General features: G+C 40.1%; 1 protein-coding gene across 1 annotated transcript in view; it reads right to left on the bottom strand.

Moving 5' to 3' along the window:
* The window catches only part of LOC117019688 (ATP-binding cassette sub-family A member 3), a 69,462-nt gene that overhangs the window by 36,328 nt on the left and 17,111 nt on the right, over positions 1–16,023 (bottom strand). The window contains exons 6-11 of the mRNA XM_033101751.1: positions 12,846–13,105; positions 9,719–9,835; positions 9,295–9,412; positions 3,655–3,828; positions 2,791–2,969; positions 1,904–2,038 (exon numbers count right to left, since the gene is read on the bottom strand). Coding sequence (XP_032957642.1) covers positions 1,904–2,038; positions 2,791–2,969; positions 3,655–3,828; positions 9,295–9,412; positions 9,719–9,835; positions 12,846–13,105 — 983 coding nt within the window. The remainder of the gene's footprint in view (positions 1–1,903; positions 2,039–2,790; positions 2,970–3,654; positions 3,829–9,294; positions 9,413–9,718; positions 9,836–12,845; positions 13,106–16,023) is intronic.

Here is a 16,023-nt window from a genome sequence, read left to right as displayed (position 1 = left end):
TTTTCTCCCTAGGTGTTTTCATCCTATCTTCTCCCTTGGCTTGAGAACCAGGCTTGTGTAACGGCTTATTTGAAATCTCTATTAGGGTGACTGTCTAAAGTGCCTATGTCTAAATGGAGCTCTGAATTCCCCAAACCTTCACTTAAAACCAACTAACCAGACACATTACAAACTCTCCCCAATGTCTCCAATATCCACAGATTGCTCTATACTAACCACCCATTTGCTCAAGCCACAAAACCAACAGCCTCCTTAGTTTTTTCCTTTTCTTTCAATCACACATGCAACCAGTGAGCAAGGTTTTTCATTTCTAACTTCAAAATATATCTTGAACAGAGAATCGTGCTCATTCTTGAATGCCGCAAGCCTCGTCCCCACTGCTGTCATGCTTTCCTAAGCTGCTGTAAAAGCCCCCAATTTGTTTTCTGTCTTCTGCTCTGACTCCTCATAGCAGCCATAGCTATCTTTTCAAAATATAAATCATCTCATGTCCCTTTACTTAATAAGCCCTATAATTCTAATTATTACCCAATATTTAAAAAATGGAATCCAAGTATTACCAAGGCCTACGAGGCCCGCTGCGTAATTTGTATTGTGACTATATCCCCAAATTCTTTTCCTATCATTCTTTCTCTTTGTTTCCTTCACCCCAATTTTGATTTTCTCTGTGTTCCTCAACATATGAAGCTCCTTCCCACTTCAGGGTTTTGAATTTTATTTTCTCTTTGAGTCTTCTGCACCTCATTTTTCAACTCTGGGATGTGGTGTTGGCTGAGGCTTCACAGTTGAGGCAACTGCCTCAACTATCCTTCTAGCAGGCTCAATCCTTCTATTTCCTCACTCCCTTGGGTTGGCAGCTTCTGGATATATATGACAGACTAGAGTGTCCCCGAGTTGTGAGCTCACTGTTGTGCTTCCTTGGTTGGAAAGTGGATCCCCTTGCCTGACGTGACACTATGTGGGATCCCATGCTGGCGGGCCCAACACTCAGTGAGCTCTGGGATGTGGTGTTGGCTGAGGCTTCACAGGTGGGAAAGGCAAAAACATGCTTGGAGCAGTGTTCATTCCTATGAAGATGAAATGAAGGCCCATTCGGTGGGAAAGCGGTCCCAAGTACTCACCTCGTCACCACGTAGCTGGCTGGTCTCCTTGAGGAATGGCACTCAGGAGTGGGCTTTGCTGCTGACATGCTAGCCATCTGGCAATGGCCTCCCATGGCAAGATTTACCATGGTGACTGGGAGCCCACGTGTCCTGAGGACACCAGGGAAAAGACAGTTTTGCATTTGGGTTGATACAACCAAAATAAAGAGAGCATGTAGCACACTGAAGGCAGAGAGGTCCACAAAAGTGTAAACACCTCCAAAATCAGCTGAATTTGCATGGAGGGATTTGGGATTCCTGAAGCAGTAGCGTTAGGAGCTCAAATCAAGGTTATGTCGACCTTTGAGAGCCAGTGGAATGTCAGCGGATGCACAGGATACCCGAACACTACATGCCTGCAATTGCTCAGACAAAACGGAGAGATCTAAGAGTCTCCCCTTGATGAATACCTCAACAGAGGAGATTACAGACAAGTGTAAAACATGTGTGAGCAGAAATTAATGTTCACATATTCAAATATTGGAGCGCCACGCTAGACTCTCCTTTTTAAAATGAGAGTATTCGCAGAAGACCACCATCACAGTTTATAGAAAACCTAATTTTATTCTGGAGGAAAGAGAAAGATTTATTATACACTGTGTAAGTTTCATTTATATCTTTCCCAAAGGCAGTAAACAGGATGGCCATAACCTTTTGTTAACATGTGATCTTTTTCTTGGTACTTGCAGAAACAAACATTTATGACGAACTATAAAGTAAGTATCAGTCCTGTCAAGAAAAAGAGATCTGTAAAACAATACCTTGTACAAATGTTGGAGCTGGATACCTGCCACCAAATCAGTAGGTTCACTTTCAAAATACTTGCTTTCCGTTGTGTCATTGAATTGCTTTGTTTCATTTTTTCCCTTAGGTTTTTTCCCACACCAGTGTGAGCGCTAGGAAGAGAAGAGAAATGTAATCACTGCAAAAAAGCTGAAAAACGAAGCTTAGAGAATACGTTAGTCTGTTATATTTTGTATTGAGATGAGCAGAAAATTTCTTGGGATTAAATTTTAGAGCTAATTGGCTATAATTTGAGTCCCCAAGGCATGAAAGCGGACCAGTCTATTTAAATCACCACTGTTCTAGAGAATATCGCTCCAAGATGCGGTCATAGCAGAATGTATCATATCACTTTCTGTCGTATCTTCTTCCCTTAGCAACACATAAGCCAATGCTAATAAGGGTTAAGATTAGAAGGGAGGGCAAGATGTACAAGCTGCCCACTTTGCTGTGGTTCTGACTCTAAGAAATCTGGACTAACAAAAGGAATACATCAGGTGGTAAGTGCCTAGATATGGAATATAATGAAACCTCTTCTGTTAGCATCCAAAGACCCATCTTATATTAATTTCTTAATGCTGGAGTTCATTCCCTTATGAAACAATTGCCTGCAAAAGTGACGGATTACTCAGAAGTTGCAAAGTTGAGGGCTGCAGGCCGTGATCTAAAGATTATTTGTATTTACATATAGCGGAGGCTTTATTTTATGTTAGGAAAGGGCTGGTGAATTCATATGTCCAGGGTCATCAGAGTGCTTCTTTCCCCTGACCTATTGATTCAGTTACAGACAGTACCGAATTAACGAATGATGGCTTTTACATAGAGTACAAAATAGGTCCATATAGACTGGTGTTTCACAACTCACCAGCAAGAAAAAGTACCACGGTTTGGCCACGCCGTACTCTCCTGGAAAGACTGCTTCGATATACCAGGCCACGAGGCCATATAAGACAGCAACAAAGAAAAACATTCCCAGTACATTGGCAAAGACAAAATTCTCCACTGTGATTGGCGAGAAAATGTTACTCCATTTAATTCCTATTCCTAAGACAGAACAGGAAATGTTTAATTTAGGTACCAACTGAAACAGTTATTCATCTGCCTCATAAGTGAAGAGTGAAGAGAAACTGTGTTAATATTCTCCAGAGATTCCTATTATATTCAGCTACTTTCTTATACTGTTAGAATTTAAGACATCTGAGCAAGTATCGCGTAATATACCTCTTACAATGCCACAGACAAACAAATAAGGAGTAATGAGTAAAACAAAAATAAAATCTACTAAAAAGCCTGGAAAATAAGCTTTGAGAAAAATAAGACAGTGGTTCCTCTCTGCCCCCTCCTCAATGCTAAGTGTTTACTGGAATATGTAATTCTAGAAAAATGTAATCATTGAAAAGGTGAAGTGGATATTAATTACAGGACAGAAGATTAAAGGGATTTTTGCATAAATCTTGCACTGATGGAAAAGGAAGAAGGAAGTTCCTAAAAGCAGACCTTGTCACTTCCTCCCCTACCACTGAACAGCAGGTGACAACTCCAAAAGGATCTGCGAGAGACCCTGATAGATGTGAGTAAATTTATGGAGAGGATGTGAACGCACTCGTGTACTATAGGCAGTGGTTTAACGTATGGGCTTTTCTCTGAAGAATAGTTTAGCAACATCAATAATACTAAAGTGGTGAATATCCCATAAGAACATGGCAAAATTTACAAAGTAAATACTCACCGTCCATTTCTGCCATCACTAGGAATTTAGTTCCCAGTGCCATGATAACATTTGAGCTGAGAAAGGCAGCCACCTTCTGGATGAGTGTCATGTGTGCAAAATCTGGGGACATGTTGGTAGCTGGGAAGTAGGTGAAAAAATAAATGAAACCTCCAACAGATACAGCAAAATTTACTGCAAAGAAGAAGGAAATTACAAGGTCAATTTAAACGATCGGCAAAAACGTGAACAACAAATATCTTTTGTTTTATCGTAAGAGTGTACTAAACTAAGCACATGGAGAAAACATTTGTCTGTTTTGTTCACCATTGCTTCCTCTGCACATTAGAAAGTATTTTTTGAATGAAGAACAGGTGAAAACTAAACCTTTCAGGAACTATATTGTTGCATTTATTCTATCTGCAGTAACTTTGACTAGTAGAGATTTTAATGGAAATTTACGTATTTATTATCACTCAACATAAAATATCGTAAGTGCTACTACTCGGATAATCAGAAAATACCTAGACTGTGTTTCCAGACACCGATATTCAGCCTATGGCATGATAATGGGGGAAAAGAAGGATGCCTGCATAAACAGAGAGATACAAACTGGTGTCAAAGAGCCAGATATGGTTTAGAGTATGAAGTGTTCCAAAAATATGACTCTGATAAAACATTGAGAAGAAAATTCTTGTTAAGAGTCCAATTAACCTCATCTAGAGTTAAAGGGCAGCATCCAAATAAATATTGGTATTATGAAGTAAAACATTATCCCACTATTGGGAGGGATTCTTGCTTCCCTTCTTACCTCACACCTCCCTCCACATACCTCATTCACCAAGCAGAACATTTATGTTCTTGTACTCATCAATGTGTGTTATTTTTTACAATTAAAACTTTAAAGAGAACGAGAGGAGACAAATTAGAGACAACAAAGGCAATATATCAGATACACCTGATAACATAACATCAAAATGCATAAGGCAAAAAATAGCAGGACTTCTAGAATACATAAAGAAATCTACTATCCCCACAACTTTTGGCACGTTCAATCCCAGTGCGGGTGGAAGACATCTGCAGATGGCTTCATGGCTCATGCCAGGCAGCCTCAGGCAGGGCACAAGTGGCAGCTGAACTTGGCCTGTGGTGGTGCCCCTTCCAGGAGGCCCCAGAGCTGGCACGCTTGGTGGCTCATTTCAGACCACACTGGAGCACCACCCGGCCGCCTCCACAGATGACACACACAAAGGGCAGACAGGGAAGGCACCAGAACCCTGCTAAAGTGAATCTTGCTCTGTAGGGTCACCCCTGCACCACAGCTCCTCCACTGTCATCACGGCCAGTCCTCACAACCAATTAGGGTCAATCCCTCCCACTGATGTGCAAACAGCCACCAAGGCTCAACTACAACAGGAGGACACACACAACCCACACAAGGGACACACCTGGAGCAGTTCAGGTGACCAAGGAGACTGCACCACTCCTTGCAGTCTGGAATATGTAATTCTAGAAAAATGTAATCATTGAAAAGGTGAAGTGGATATTAATTACAGGACAGAAGATTAAAGGGATTTTTGCATAAATCTTGCACTGATGGAAAAGGAAGGCCCCACAGAACACCTGTTACATAAAGCTACCTGGCAAGGCCAGGGAGGCATAGCAGCCCTACCTAATTCACAGAAGCAAACACAGGGAGGCAGCCAAAATGGGGAGACAAGGAAATGTCCCAAATAAAAGAACAAAGCTCTACAAAAAGAACTAAACAAAATGGAGACAAGCAATCTATCAGACACAGAGTTCAAAACACTGGTTACAAGGCTGCTCAATGAAGAAATATGAAACATAAAAATGAAGATAGAAAGCATAAAAATGAACTAGCCAGAAATGAAGAACACAATAACTGAAATAAAGACTGTATTAGAAGGAATCAACAGTAAGGTTAGATGAAGCAGAGGTTCAAATCAGTGATTTAGAAGATAAGGTAGTAGAAAACACCCAATCAGAAGAGCAAAACGAAAAAACAATCCAAAAAAATGAGGATAGTTTAAGGGGGCTCTGGGATAATAGCAAGTGTAACAACATTGGCATCATTGGGATACCAGAAGAAGAAAGAGAACAAGGAATTGAAATCCTACTTGAAGAAATAATGATGGAAAACTTCCCTAACTTGGTGAAGGAAATAAACGTACAAGCCCAGAAAGCACAGAATCCCAAACAAGATGAACCCAGAGGCCCACACCAAGATATATCATAGTTAAAATGCCAAAGGTTAAAGACAAAGAGAGAATCTTAAAAGCAGCAAGAGAAAAGGAGTTAGTTCCCTATAAGGGAGCTCCCATAAGATTGTCAGCTGATTTCTCAACAGAAACTTTGCAGACCTGAAGGGATTGGCACAAAATATTCAAAGTGATGAAAAGCCAGGGCCTACAACCAAGATTACTCTACCCAGATAAGCTATCATTTAGAATCAAAGGACAAATAAAGAGCTTTCCGGACAAGACATATGGTGGCTGAATGAATAAGAAAACAAGATCCTTACATATGCTGCCTACCAGGGACTCACTTCAGATCAAAAGACACACACAAATTGAAAGTAAAGGGATAGAAAAAGATAATTCATGAAATTGAAAACAAACAAAAAAGCTGGGGTAGCAATACTTATACCAGACCAAACAGATTTTAAAACAAAGGCTATAATAAGAGACAAAAAAACACCCAGCAATTTCACTTCTAGGTATTTATCTGAAGAAACCCAAAATACTAATTCAAAAAGACATATGTATCCATATGTTCATTGTAGCATTATTTATAATAGCCAAGATATGGAAGCAACCTAAGTGTCTACAGATAGGTGAATGGATAAAGAAGTGGTACATATACACGTATACAGTGAAATATTACTCAGCTACAAAAAAGAATTAAATCTTGCCACCTGCAATAACATGAATGGACCTAGAAGGTATATGCTAAGTGAAATAAGTCAGACAAAGACAAATGCCATATGATCTCACACACATGTGGAATCTAAAGAATAAAATTAACAAACAAAACAGATACAAACTCATAGATAGAGAACATTTTGATGGTTGCCAGGTAAGGGGGGTTGAGGGGCTGGGTAGAAAAGGTGAAGGGATTAAGAAATAAAAATTGGTAGTTACAAAATAGTCATAGGGATGTAAAGTACAGCATGGGGAATAGAGTCAATAATACTGCAACAACTATGTGTAGTGCCAGGTGGGTACTAGACTTAACAGGGGGATTACTTTGTGGGTTATGTAAAATTCTAACCATTATGTTGTGCATCCGAAACCAATGTAATGTTGTATGAGGTCCACTGTAACTGAAAAATTATTTAATAAATAAATTTTTTAAAAAAAGTATCCTGAGAAGCAAAGGGCCAGATATTGCCAAAGACATACTTGAAGAAAAAGAATAAACTGGGTGTCTTGCTCTACCAGGTGAGAAAACTTATGCTGAAGCTGTAAGAACTAAAACTCTGTAAATATGCTTCAAACATAAGGAAATAGATTAGTGGAGGGACGGCCCCCAAAGAAATTCACACATGAATGGGATTTTGACTTAGACTAGGCACTGCAGAGTCGTGAGGAAAAAGAGAACTGTTTATGTTGTTGGGACAATTGCCTGTATGTTTAGGAAAAACATTAATTTGCTACATCATACCACATGTGAAAAAAACCAATCCCCATACAGAGCATAGGAATACAACCTCATGACCGTGGAGTAGAAACTGATTCTTTATTGAAATATTTAATATCACAAACTATGAAGGGAAAGACGGGTAAATTTTTATCACATTAAAATTAGTCACTATAAAAGACACCATAAGAAGAGCTGAAAGCTCCAAACGGGGAGAAGTTATGCAATACATTTTCAACTAACAAAAGTTAGGTAGCAGGAATACCGGGGGTGCCAAAAAATATATACAAGTGGACACTTTGGTCAACGTTGCTCCAGCAGTAGTTCACCATCATCAGAAGTGTCTGGACGCTGATGGGAACCACTCTGAGCACCTCTTGCAATTGCAGAAGTCCAGCGTGACATGTATTCATCTTTGATTATCAGTATACATTCAGTATTATCATTTTAATAGTTTTTTTTCCTTTCTTAAAATGTGGGTACATTTTTTTTGGCACCCTCTGCATATAAAGAACTGCAAATCAATAATTATCAAAGAATGCAGTTAACAGATTTTATGGAAAAGGAAACACATATGATTCACACTAGTAACACATATGCAGCTTTGTTCGTAATTGGGAAAATGCAGATATAAATTGCCATTAGGTAACATTTTCATGTCTCCAGTGAGTCACAAACGAAAGTGTGACAACACTAAAGTTTGGTTAGGATATAGATGAATAGGCATGTTTACCCTCTTGCAGTGGGCCTGTGACTCCGTACAACCACTTCCACAGGGGCTGGACATGGTCAGGTAGGACACTCACAAACCCGAGGGCCATTCCATTTTCAATATGTACCATAGTGACAGTCTTACACCCACTATGTACTGGACGACACACAGAAAATATTCAGAATGGCTACTCTGCCATAAGGCCCAAAATAGAAAACACTGGTATCGTTGTCTGCTTATTTTTCTCTTTGGCATATCACATTCTGCCTCATACTGACACACAGCTCACCTTTACCACATTATTATTATTTCTTTTTTTGGCTGTTTGTAGGTTGTGTGTATGATCCTGTGCCTTGTGGGGCCCGATCAACTAATAGTACCCATGAAAATGTACTGAGAAAATAAAATAAAAATGAAATAGAGCTATTTGGTCATGCCTGCTGTTGGTGTGGCTGCTGTTGGCCCTCAAATGGCAAGGGAACAATTTTTATGTGCCTTTGTATATTAGATACTGTGCCGGCACAAAGATCTGAATGAATGAATGAATGAATGAATGAATGAATGAATGAACGAATGAACGAATCCTTTCATTTGACTTCCTATTGCAATCTTCCAATCTTTCAATAACGTTTAAAAACTAACCTCTACAGCAAGCATTCTTAGGTTTATCTCAACTTCAATCTGAAGTTGGAGTATTTGAATCCTTTTTTCATGCGCACACTGTGCTGCATTAATTTTCATTGCTCTCTGCATATCCTGTGAAGTCTTTTTCTGTGCATATGATATTCATGTCCCCAAGGTCAACGTGAGATCTATGCGGGACAGGCAGTGTATTTCAAACACACAGCAGACACACAATAAGGATCTATTCATGAAGTACAAGGACCCTTTCTTTCAGTCAAGCGATTTTGTTGTTTTCTTCCTCTTCACGAACTACATTACCATCGTCAGATACCAGCAGACTTCAGTCTGTCTAACAGAATACATAGAAGTCGTCTCAATCTCAGTGCTTCCTGGTAAATGGGTAAACAGACACCATAGCAGCTCAAGGTTAGAAAGAACACGCAAATAGGCTCTAACTTCGGTTTTTACCTTTTCTTCACGTTTACTCTGCCCTATTCATTCTAAGGCTCTCTTCGTTCCCTTTCAAATCCTTTCACATGCATGGGACACTTGTCTTTTCAGTAAACAGGCTACCAAGGAGGTGGTAACGAGCGTTCAGAGGGAGCTTCCGAAAAGCATCCTCCTTTAGTCGCTGGAATCTTTCCCCGGAGGTGTTTCAGACTCACCTTTACTGAAAAACGTGCTGACCATGAAGCTGAAGAAGATGGTGGCGATGGCGAAACACAGCAAAAACACAAAGACCAGAGATGGGTCGCTGTACTGGATGATGGGCACAGGTTTCACCTAGCAAAACAATCCGGAAGCGGGTTGAGTCGTCACGCGCCAAGCGGTGTCACCGCAAAAACAAAAGAGGAGCAATGAAAACAGGTGCCAATATTTTAACAGGCCGAGTGACACTGACGACACTCTCAGGGAGACGGAGAGTAAACGAGTGGCTGACTCCGGAAGACCCCCACATCGAGGGTTAACGTGTAGCTGGCGGAGATACGAGAGCAGGCACGCGTCCCCTGCACGAGGCCACCCAACCCCCCTCCAGCCCCCCACGTCTCTGCTCTCCTCCTTCTAGCCCAGCTGCACTCAGACACTTGCCTTGGCAAAGAAAACGAGGCACATCAGCAAGATGACGACGGAATAAAACGTGAGGAATGTGAAGAAATAGGCCGCCCAGAGCTTCCAATTACTGAGTCCAATCATGAGCTGGTACTCCTGTGGGGACGGCAACACAAACCACATATGCAGAGCTGCACAACGATACAAGAGGCACTCACAAGCTTTCTCCGGGTGAATGTACACTACAACCCAAATGGATTCCACCACGTCGTCGTGCCCACTTTGCGGAGGAGGAAATCAAGGCTCAGAACGCAGAGAGACTTGATGAAAATTCTTCAGCGAGTGCGTGGCAGTGCTGTGAGGCTTATAAGCTCAGCGAGGATGTGCCCAGAATCAGATATTGTTCAGACATAAAAACAAACAAACAAAAAAACCCCACTTAAATAAAACCATAAATCACTTAGATTAACATCCCCTTTCTGTTTATGATGTCCTCTTCCAGGAGGTACTGAAGGAGTGCACAACCCCCACAGTGAACCCTAACTGGAACTACGGACTATGAATGATTTTGCTGTGTCGACGTAAGTTCGCCACTTGGAACAAATGTCCCACTTTGGAGGGGGATGCAGATTACCGGGGAGTCTGCGCCTTTGTGGGGCGTGTGGGGGAAACCTCTGACTTCCTCTCAATTTGATGGATCTTAAGAGCACTATGCTAAGTAAGTGACACAAAAAGAAATTCCAGATGACCCCACTTGTGTGTGGAATCTAAAAAAAGAAACACACAACAAAAACAAGCTCATAGGGAGAGAACAGACGGGTGGTTGCCAGAGGCAGGAGAAGGGTGGTGGGGTGGGCAAAATGAGTGAAGGGGTCAAAAAGGTACAAACTTCCAGTTATAAAATAAATAAGTCACAGGAATGTAATGTACAGCATGGTGACTATAGTTAACAATACGATATCGTATATTTGAACATTGCTGGAGAGATCCTAAAAGTCCCCATCACAAGAAACAAAAATTGCTGTAACTACATACGGTGATGAATACTAATCAGATTGATGGTGATTGTTTCATAATGTACACGACTATTGAATCATTTCTTTCTCCACCTGAAACTAATATTACATTACATGTGAATTATACCTCAATAAAAAAATAAACATTTTCTTTCTTTCTCTCTTTCCTTCTCTCCCTTCCTTCTTTCCTTCTTTTAAATTGTTCTTTTTACACCTTCTTAAGCAAGATGCTAAGCTCACTGATTACCTGTCTTCATTTTTAGGAAGAGTCATTGAAAAGCAATAAATTTACCCCAAAGCTTGTTGTACATCAGCATTTTTGAGGAGTTGTATTTTCACTGTTATCCAGGTTGAAATACTTTCTAATCCCTTTGTAATTTATTCTTGAATCCATTGCTTGTTTAAAGTTTGTTGTTTAGTTACCAAAATACTGGAGTTTTCCTAGATATCATACTGTAATTGCGTCTTAATTTTCTATCCACTATTACCAGAAAAATGTACTTTATGTCAGTGTTTTTAAGTTTATTGAGACTTGTTTTATGACAACTTATGGTCGGTCTACTTCCAAAGATTTGCTTTTCCCTAGATGTATTAAATTTGTTAAATCTATAATTTAATTCCATTTTGATAAGAGAACATACTCTCTCTTACTTCAAGTATCTGGTGTAGCCGGTATAACTTGAAAATATGTGTATTCTGCAATTTTCAAGTATAGTGTTTTACAAACATCACTTAGGTTAAGGTGTCTGAGTGTTGCTGACACCCACTTTAGATCCAAAGACACAAATAGGTTGAAGTGAAAATATGGAAAAAGAAGGTATTCCATGCAAGTGGTAACCGAAAGGGAGCTAGGGTAGCTGTACTAATAGCAGACAAAGTAGACTTCAGTCAAAACTGTTAACAGGAGACAAAGAAAGACATTGTGTGTCGAAAAGAGGGTCAATTTACCACGAAGGTGAAACAGTCATAACATGTATGCAACATCAGAGCTCCAAAATGGATACTGACAGTCCTACTACGGCATCTTAAAAACGCACGGAACTCATTGACTATAAATGAACTACAGCTACACACTTGGCAGAATGAATTGCACAGACATAACATAATGCCATGCAAAATTCCACTCTATCAAGTTCAAGAATAGATACAATTAACTCACAATATTGGAAATTAGGCAGCCTTCTCGTATTGGGAATTTTATTTCTTAACAGGGTCATATAAAATGGGCTTACTTTCTTCATGAAAAATCCACTCAACTACACTACGATAGTTTGAATTATTTGTGTCCCCTCAAAATTCATATGTTGAAAAGCTACCCAATTTGTGGAATTGTTATTACAGCAGCCTGAATGGATGAAGACACATACACTTGTGATGTGAGCCCTTTTCTGCGTGTACGCATGTTACACATCAATGAAAACAATTTTACATGAAAACTAAAGACTATTTTAAACAACATGGTGAATCTTGGCGTATCACATTCTGGGGACCTTAAGAAAAAGTGTTCATTTATAATGGAGAATTAAATAGAGTTGGAGACAGGAGATGGATGGCAGCTATAAAAGCGGAGGGAGGTAAATTTCCCGTGTTCATCAGTCAGAAAAGAGAGAGAGGCGTTACAGTCAGAGGAAACATGATCATAAAGGAAATTTCAAAATCAGCCATTCGTTTTGGCTGGAAGGAAAGGTATTTAGGTTTTCTTGCTCTTCACCAAGACACAGTTCTGGAAGGGGTATAAAAGGTCATTTAGGAAAAAAAAAATTCGGAGATCAGAAATTGGTGATATAGTCACAGAATCTTGAAACTGAATTTTATCTAAATTCATTGAGACACAGTTCCACAAGCCCAACTGATTATTTCTTTGTAGTTTGTAGGGGTCTTAGGGCATTTGTCATTTAAATTCTATCTGCGATATTCTTGTGAAGTTGTCTTTTAGAAATAAAACTAAAAAAGAAGCCAAGAATTCAAAGAACAACAAAACTGTTAAAAACTGCCAAGCCATGTAAGTGCTCACTTCTTGGCTGCTATGGAAACACAGCCGTCCACCAGTGCTGGGTGGGTAGAAATCACCCAACCCTCCCGCCAAAATCTGCCCTATGGACCCAACCTTTTCTGCAGAGCTCCACCTACGGCAGGGAAAGCAGACGTACCTTCAATCGGTTTTCCTTTTCCCACACAATGGATTGAACGAGGGTGAAATGATTCATAGAGAAGATCATTAAGAAGACTAAAGGGACGAAAAAACCAAAAAACTTAAAGAAGGAATCGTTGTAATATATTTCTTGTGGGAAACTCTGAATGAAAACGCTGACATCTTTGAACAGCTGCTCTGCGGCGCTGTGATTATGGTACTTCATGATGGCTCTGTCCAGGGCGTGTTGTATAAGCAGGAACCCTTTCGTGATGTACCCTAAAAAAGAACACAAGGACCGCTGAGTGCGATGGAACCAGGAGTAGCTAAGCTGAACAAACCAAAAGGAAATGAATGTGTGTCAAAGATAAACAACGCAGCTCACGCTGTACTGAGGCTTGCAGGCAGTCTACATTTCACGGGGCAGCTATCCTGGTTTCCCCACACACATGCATAATAAATACTTAGTAAAAGCATCTGAAGTCCCAGAAGTAAAATATTGAGTGTAAGTATAGAGCTGCTTTCTGCAATTTCAACCCATTGCACGACAACTGCATTGATTATTGGATCGGTGAAGACTTCGATTCTGTACCCCTGCCATTTGAAAAATTAAATGAAGCTCATACTGAGTGAGCTCTACAAACTGACATCTGCTAAAGCAGTGCCACTAAGTGTGACCCTAGGACCTGTGACAGGATGCAAATACTTTCTCACCAAATAAAGAGCAAGCACTTACAAACTTTTGTAGAAATTTGGCACTGCCATGACATCTAAAAACTGATTTTTCTATTAATCTCTACAAGTCCGTTATACATTTTAAATGTGAATCGTGCCATATGTTCTCCCCTCTGAATTTTGCCTTTTAAATATTTTTTCCTTTCAATTTTTTAAATAATGTCATTCACAGTAACAGAAGTATTGAATTTTAATAGTTATATATACCATGCATTGCCAACAGGGGGCTGTATTGCAGCTCTAACGGGCCGCAGAGCATATCAGGCGTACTAAAATTTCTTTCGGGGAACGAGCAGTGAGGAGAAAAAAATGTCTACAAAGTTTCCTTAGAAGGGCAACGATGAAAAAAAGATTGAGAAATATTGCTGTACACCCTGCGGCGAGCTTCCCTAATATTACCTCTTACATTTCCAGGGTACATTTGTCAAAACTAACAGATTAACATTGGTACAATACAATTACTAATTTATACAAACTTATTTGGGTTTCACCAGTTTTTCCCCAATGTGATTTTTTTCCCTCTATATTGAATTCAGTTATCATGGGGCGTAGCTACATATATTATTTGAAATTCTTCTGTATGTTATTTGTCCGTTCCCATTCATTTAATTTGTCATTTCTTTATATCAATATGGAATCACTGAGCTTGATTAGGCAGCAGTAATTTATTTTACTGCCTGACTCCCCTCGTGGTCTCCACTGATACTTGATACTAGGGGGTCTTATTAGAAGTCGGTAGGAATGAATGTCCCAACTCCCTGATTAATCTTCTTGACAGCTGGCTATGTTGAGGCACTTCATTATAGCTTCACAAACGTAGGAGTCTAAACTCCACGCTTGTCTTTTGCTGCCATGGGTGGGGACGGGTTCACCACTGTCCTAGCACGCTGGCTGGTGTAGAGTGGTTTTGTCTAAAAGTTGTCTGTCTTGCTGGCTGTCCCTTTCCTGGTCCTATGTAGACTTTTGTTGGAGTTCCCGGTGTGAACCTGTTGACCTTTCTAGGTGGCTGGCTTCTTCAGCTTCAAGTCTGGGAGATACGAAGCAAGAAGGGAACCAGGAAATTTAGCACCATCATGTCCCTTGGATCCGGAGGTCCTAGCTGGTCTGGCTTCTTGTCTCCACCTTTCAGAGTCTCCCTATAATTGTCTTCTATGGCACCTTATGTTTGCATGCGTTCTTCTAAAATCTAGACTAGCATTTTGCTTGCATATATTTTACGTAAATGAAATTGAGTTATAAACTTTATTCCCTCAGTTCCACGATTTTAAGACGCTGCTATGCGTACATCTAGTCCAGTCTTTCTAATCAGTTGCCTCCTACTCTTTCTCACCACAAACAACAATGTCAGAAGCGTTCTTGTGAACCTGTAACCGATTTTTTTAGGGTTTATACTCAGGAACCGAGTCTCTTTTTTTATCTTTTGGAAGAATAACATTTTGCTTTATTGGGATTCACAGTTAATGTTCTCCATCATCAAAATTGATTGTATCTGTTCAGCTATTGATCTGTATTGAGATCTTTTCATTGAATTTATTGGGGTGACATTGGCTAGTAAAATTATTTAGGTTTCAAGGGTACATTTCTATGACACATCACCTACAGGTTGCATTGTGTGAGGACTATATTGTTCATGTGCCTATTGCTGGGGTCTGAATGTTTGTGTCCCCCCAAAATTCATATATTGAAATCCTAACCCCCAAAGGTGACGGTGTTAATAGGTGGGGCCTCTGGGAGGTGCTTAAGTCATGCGAGTGGAACCCTCATATATGGCATTAGTGCCTTACCATGGAGGTTGCAGGGAGACCCCCGAGCCTCTTCTACCACACAAAGGCACAGCAGAAAGGCACAGAACATGGACCAGGGAGGGGGCCATCACCACAACATGACTGTGCAAGCCAGCCCCCTGACTTTGGACTTCCTAGTCTCCAGAACTATGAGAAATCGATTGGTTATTTACAAACGACCCAGTCTATGGTATTTTGTCATTGCAGCCCAAACAGACTAAGACACCCACCATTGCCAGACTGCTCCCCAGAACGGCTGCAACAGCTCGTGCACCCTCCCTCCCACAGTGCATTTGGGTTTCTATAAACTCACATCCCTGGCAACTCTTACCATTGTCCAGCTTTCTGAGTTTCTTTTTACCAGTCTCACCCTTAGAAAGTAAAGCCCCAGGCTAAGTTCATAATGCAGTAATGAATGTAAGCTGGCAAAGACATGACTGCATTTAAAATTTTAAGACTGAAACAATGATCCATGATATTTTTTGGAGAAAATAACAATCGTATGATACACAATCCTACCACCGTAGCGTAGCAAATATTTTCATATTTGGATGTCTGCCCTAGTTTTGTGCTGATGAATATGTAGTTCATATCTCAAAATGCACTTTTATTTTTAGAGACTGTATAATTTTTCTGTCAAATTATACTTTATACTTTTATCATTCATTTACCATCTTT

The sequence above is a fragment of the Rhinolophus ferrumequinum genome (assembly GCF_004115265.2).
Source record: "Rhinolophus ferrumequinum isolate MPI-CBG mRhiFer1 chromosome 15 unlocalized genomic scaffold, mRhiFer1_v1.p scaffold_54_arrow_ctg1_1, whole genome shotgun sequence".
In the NCBI taxonomy this organism is placed as follows: Eukaryota; Metazoa; Chordata; class Mammalia; order Chiroptera; family Rhinolophidae; genus Rhinolophus; species Rhinolophus ferrumequinum.
This window is presented reverse-complemented; position numbering and strand designations above follow the sequence as displayed.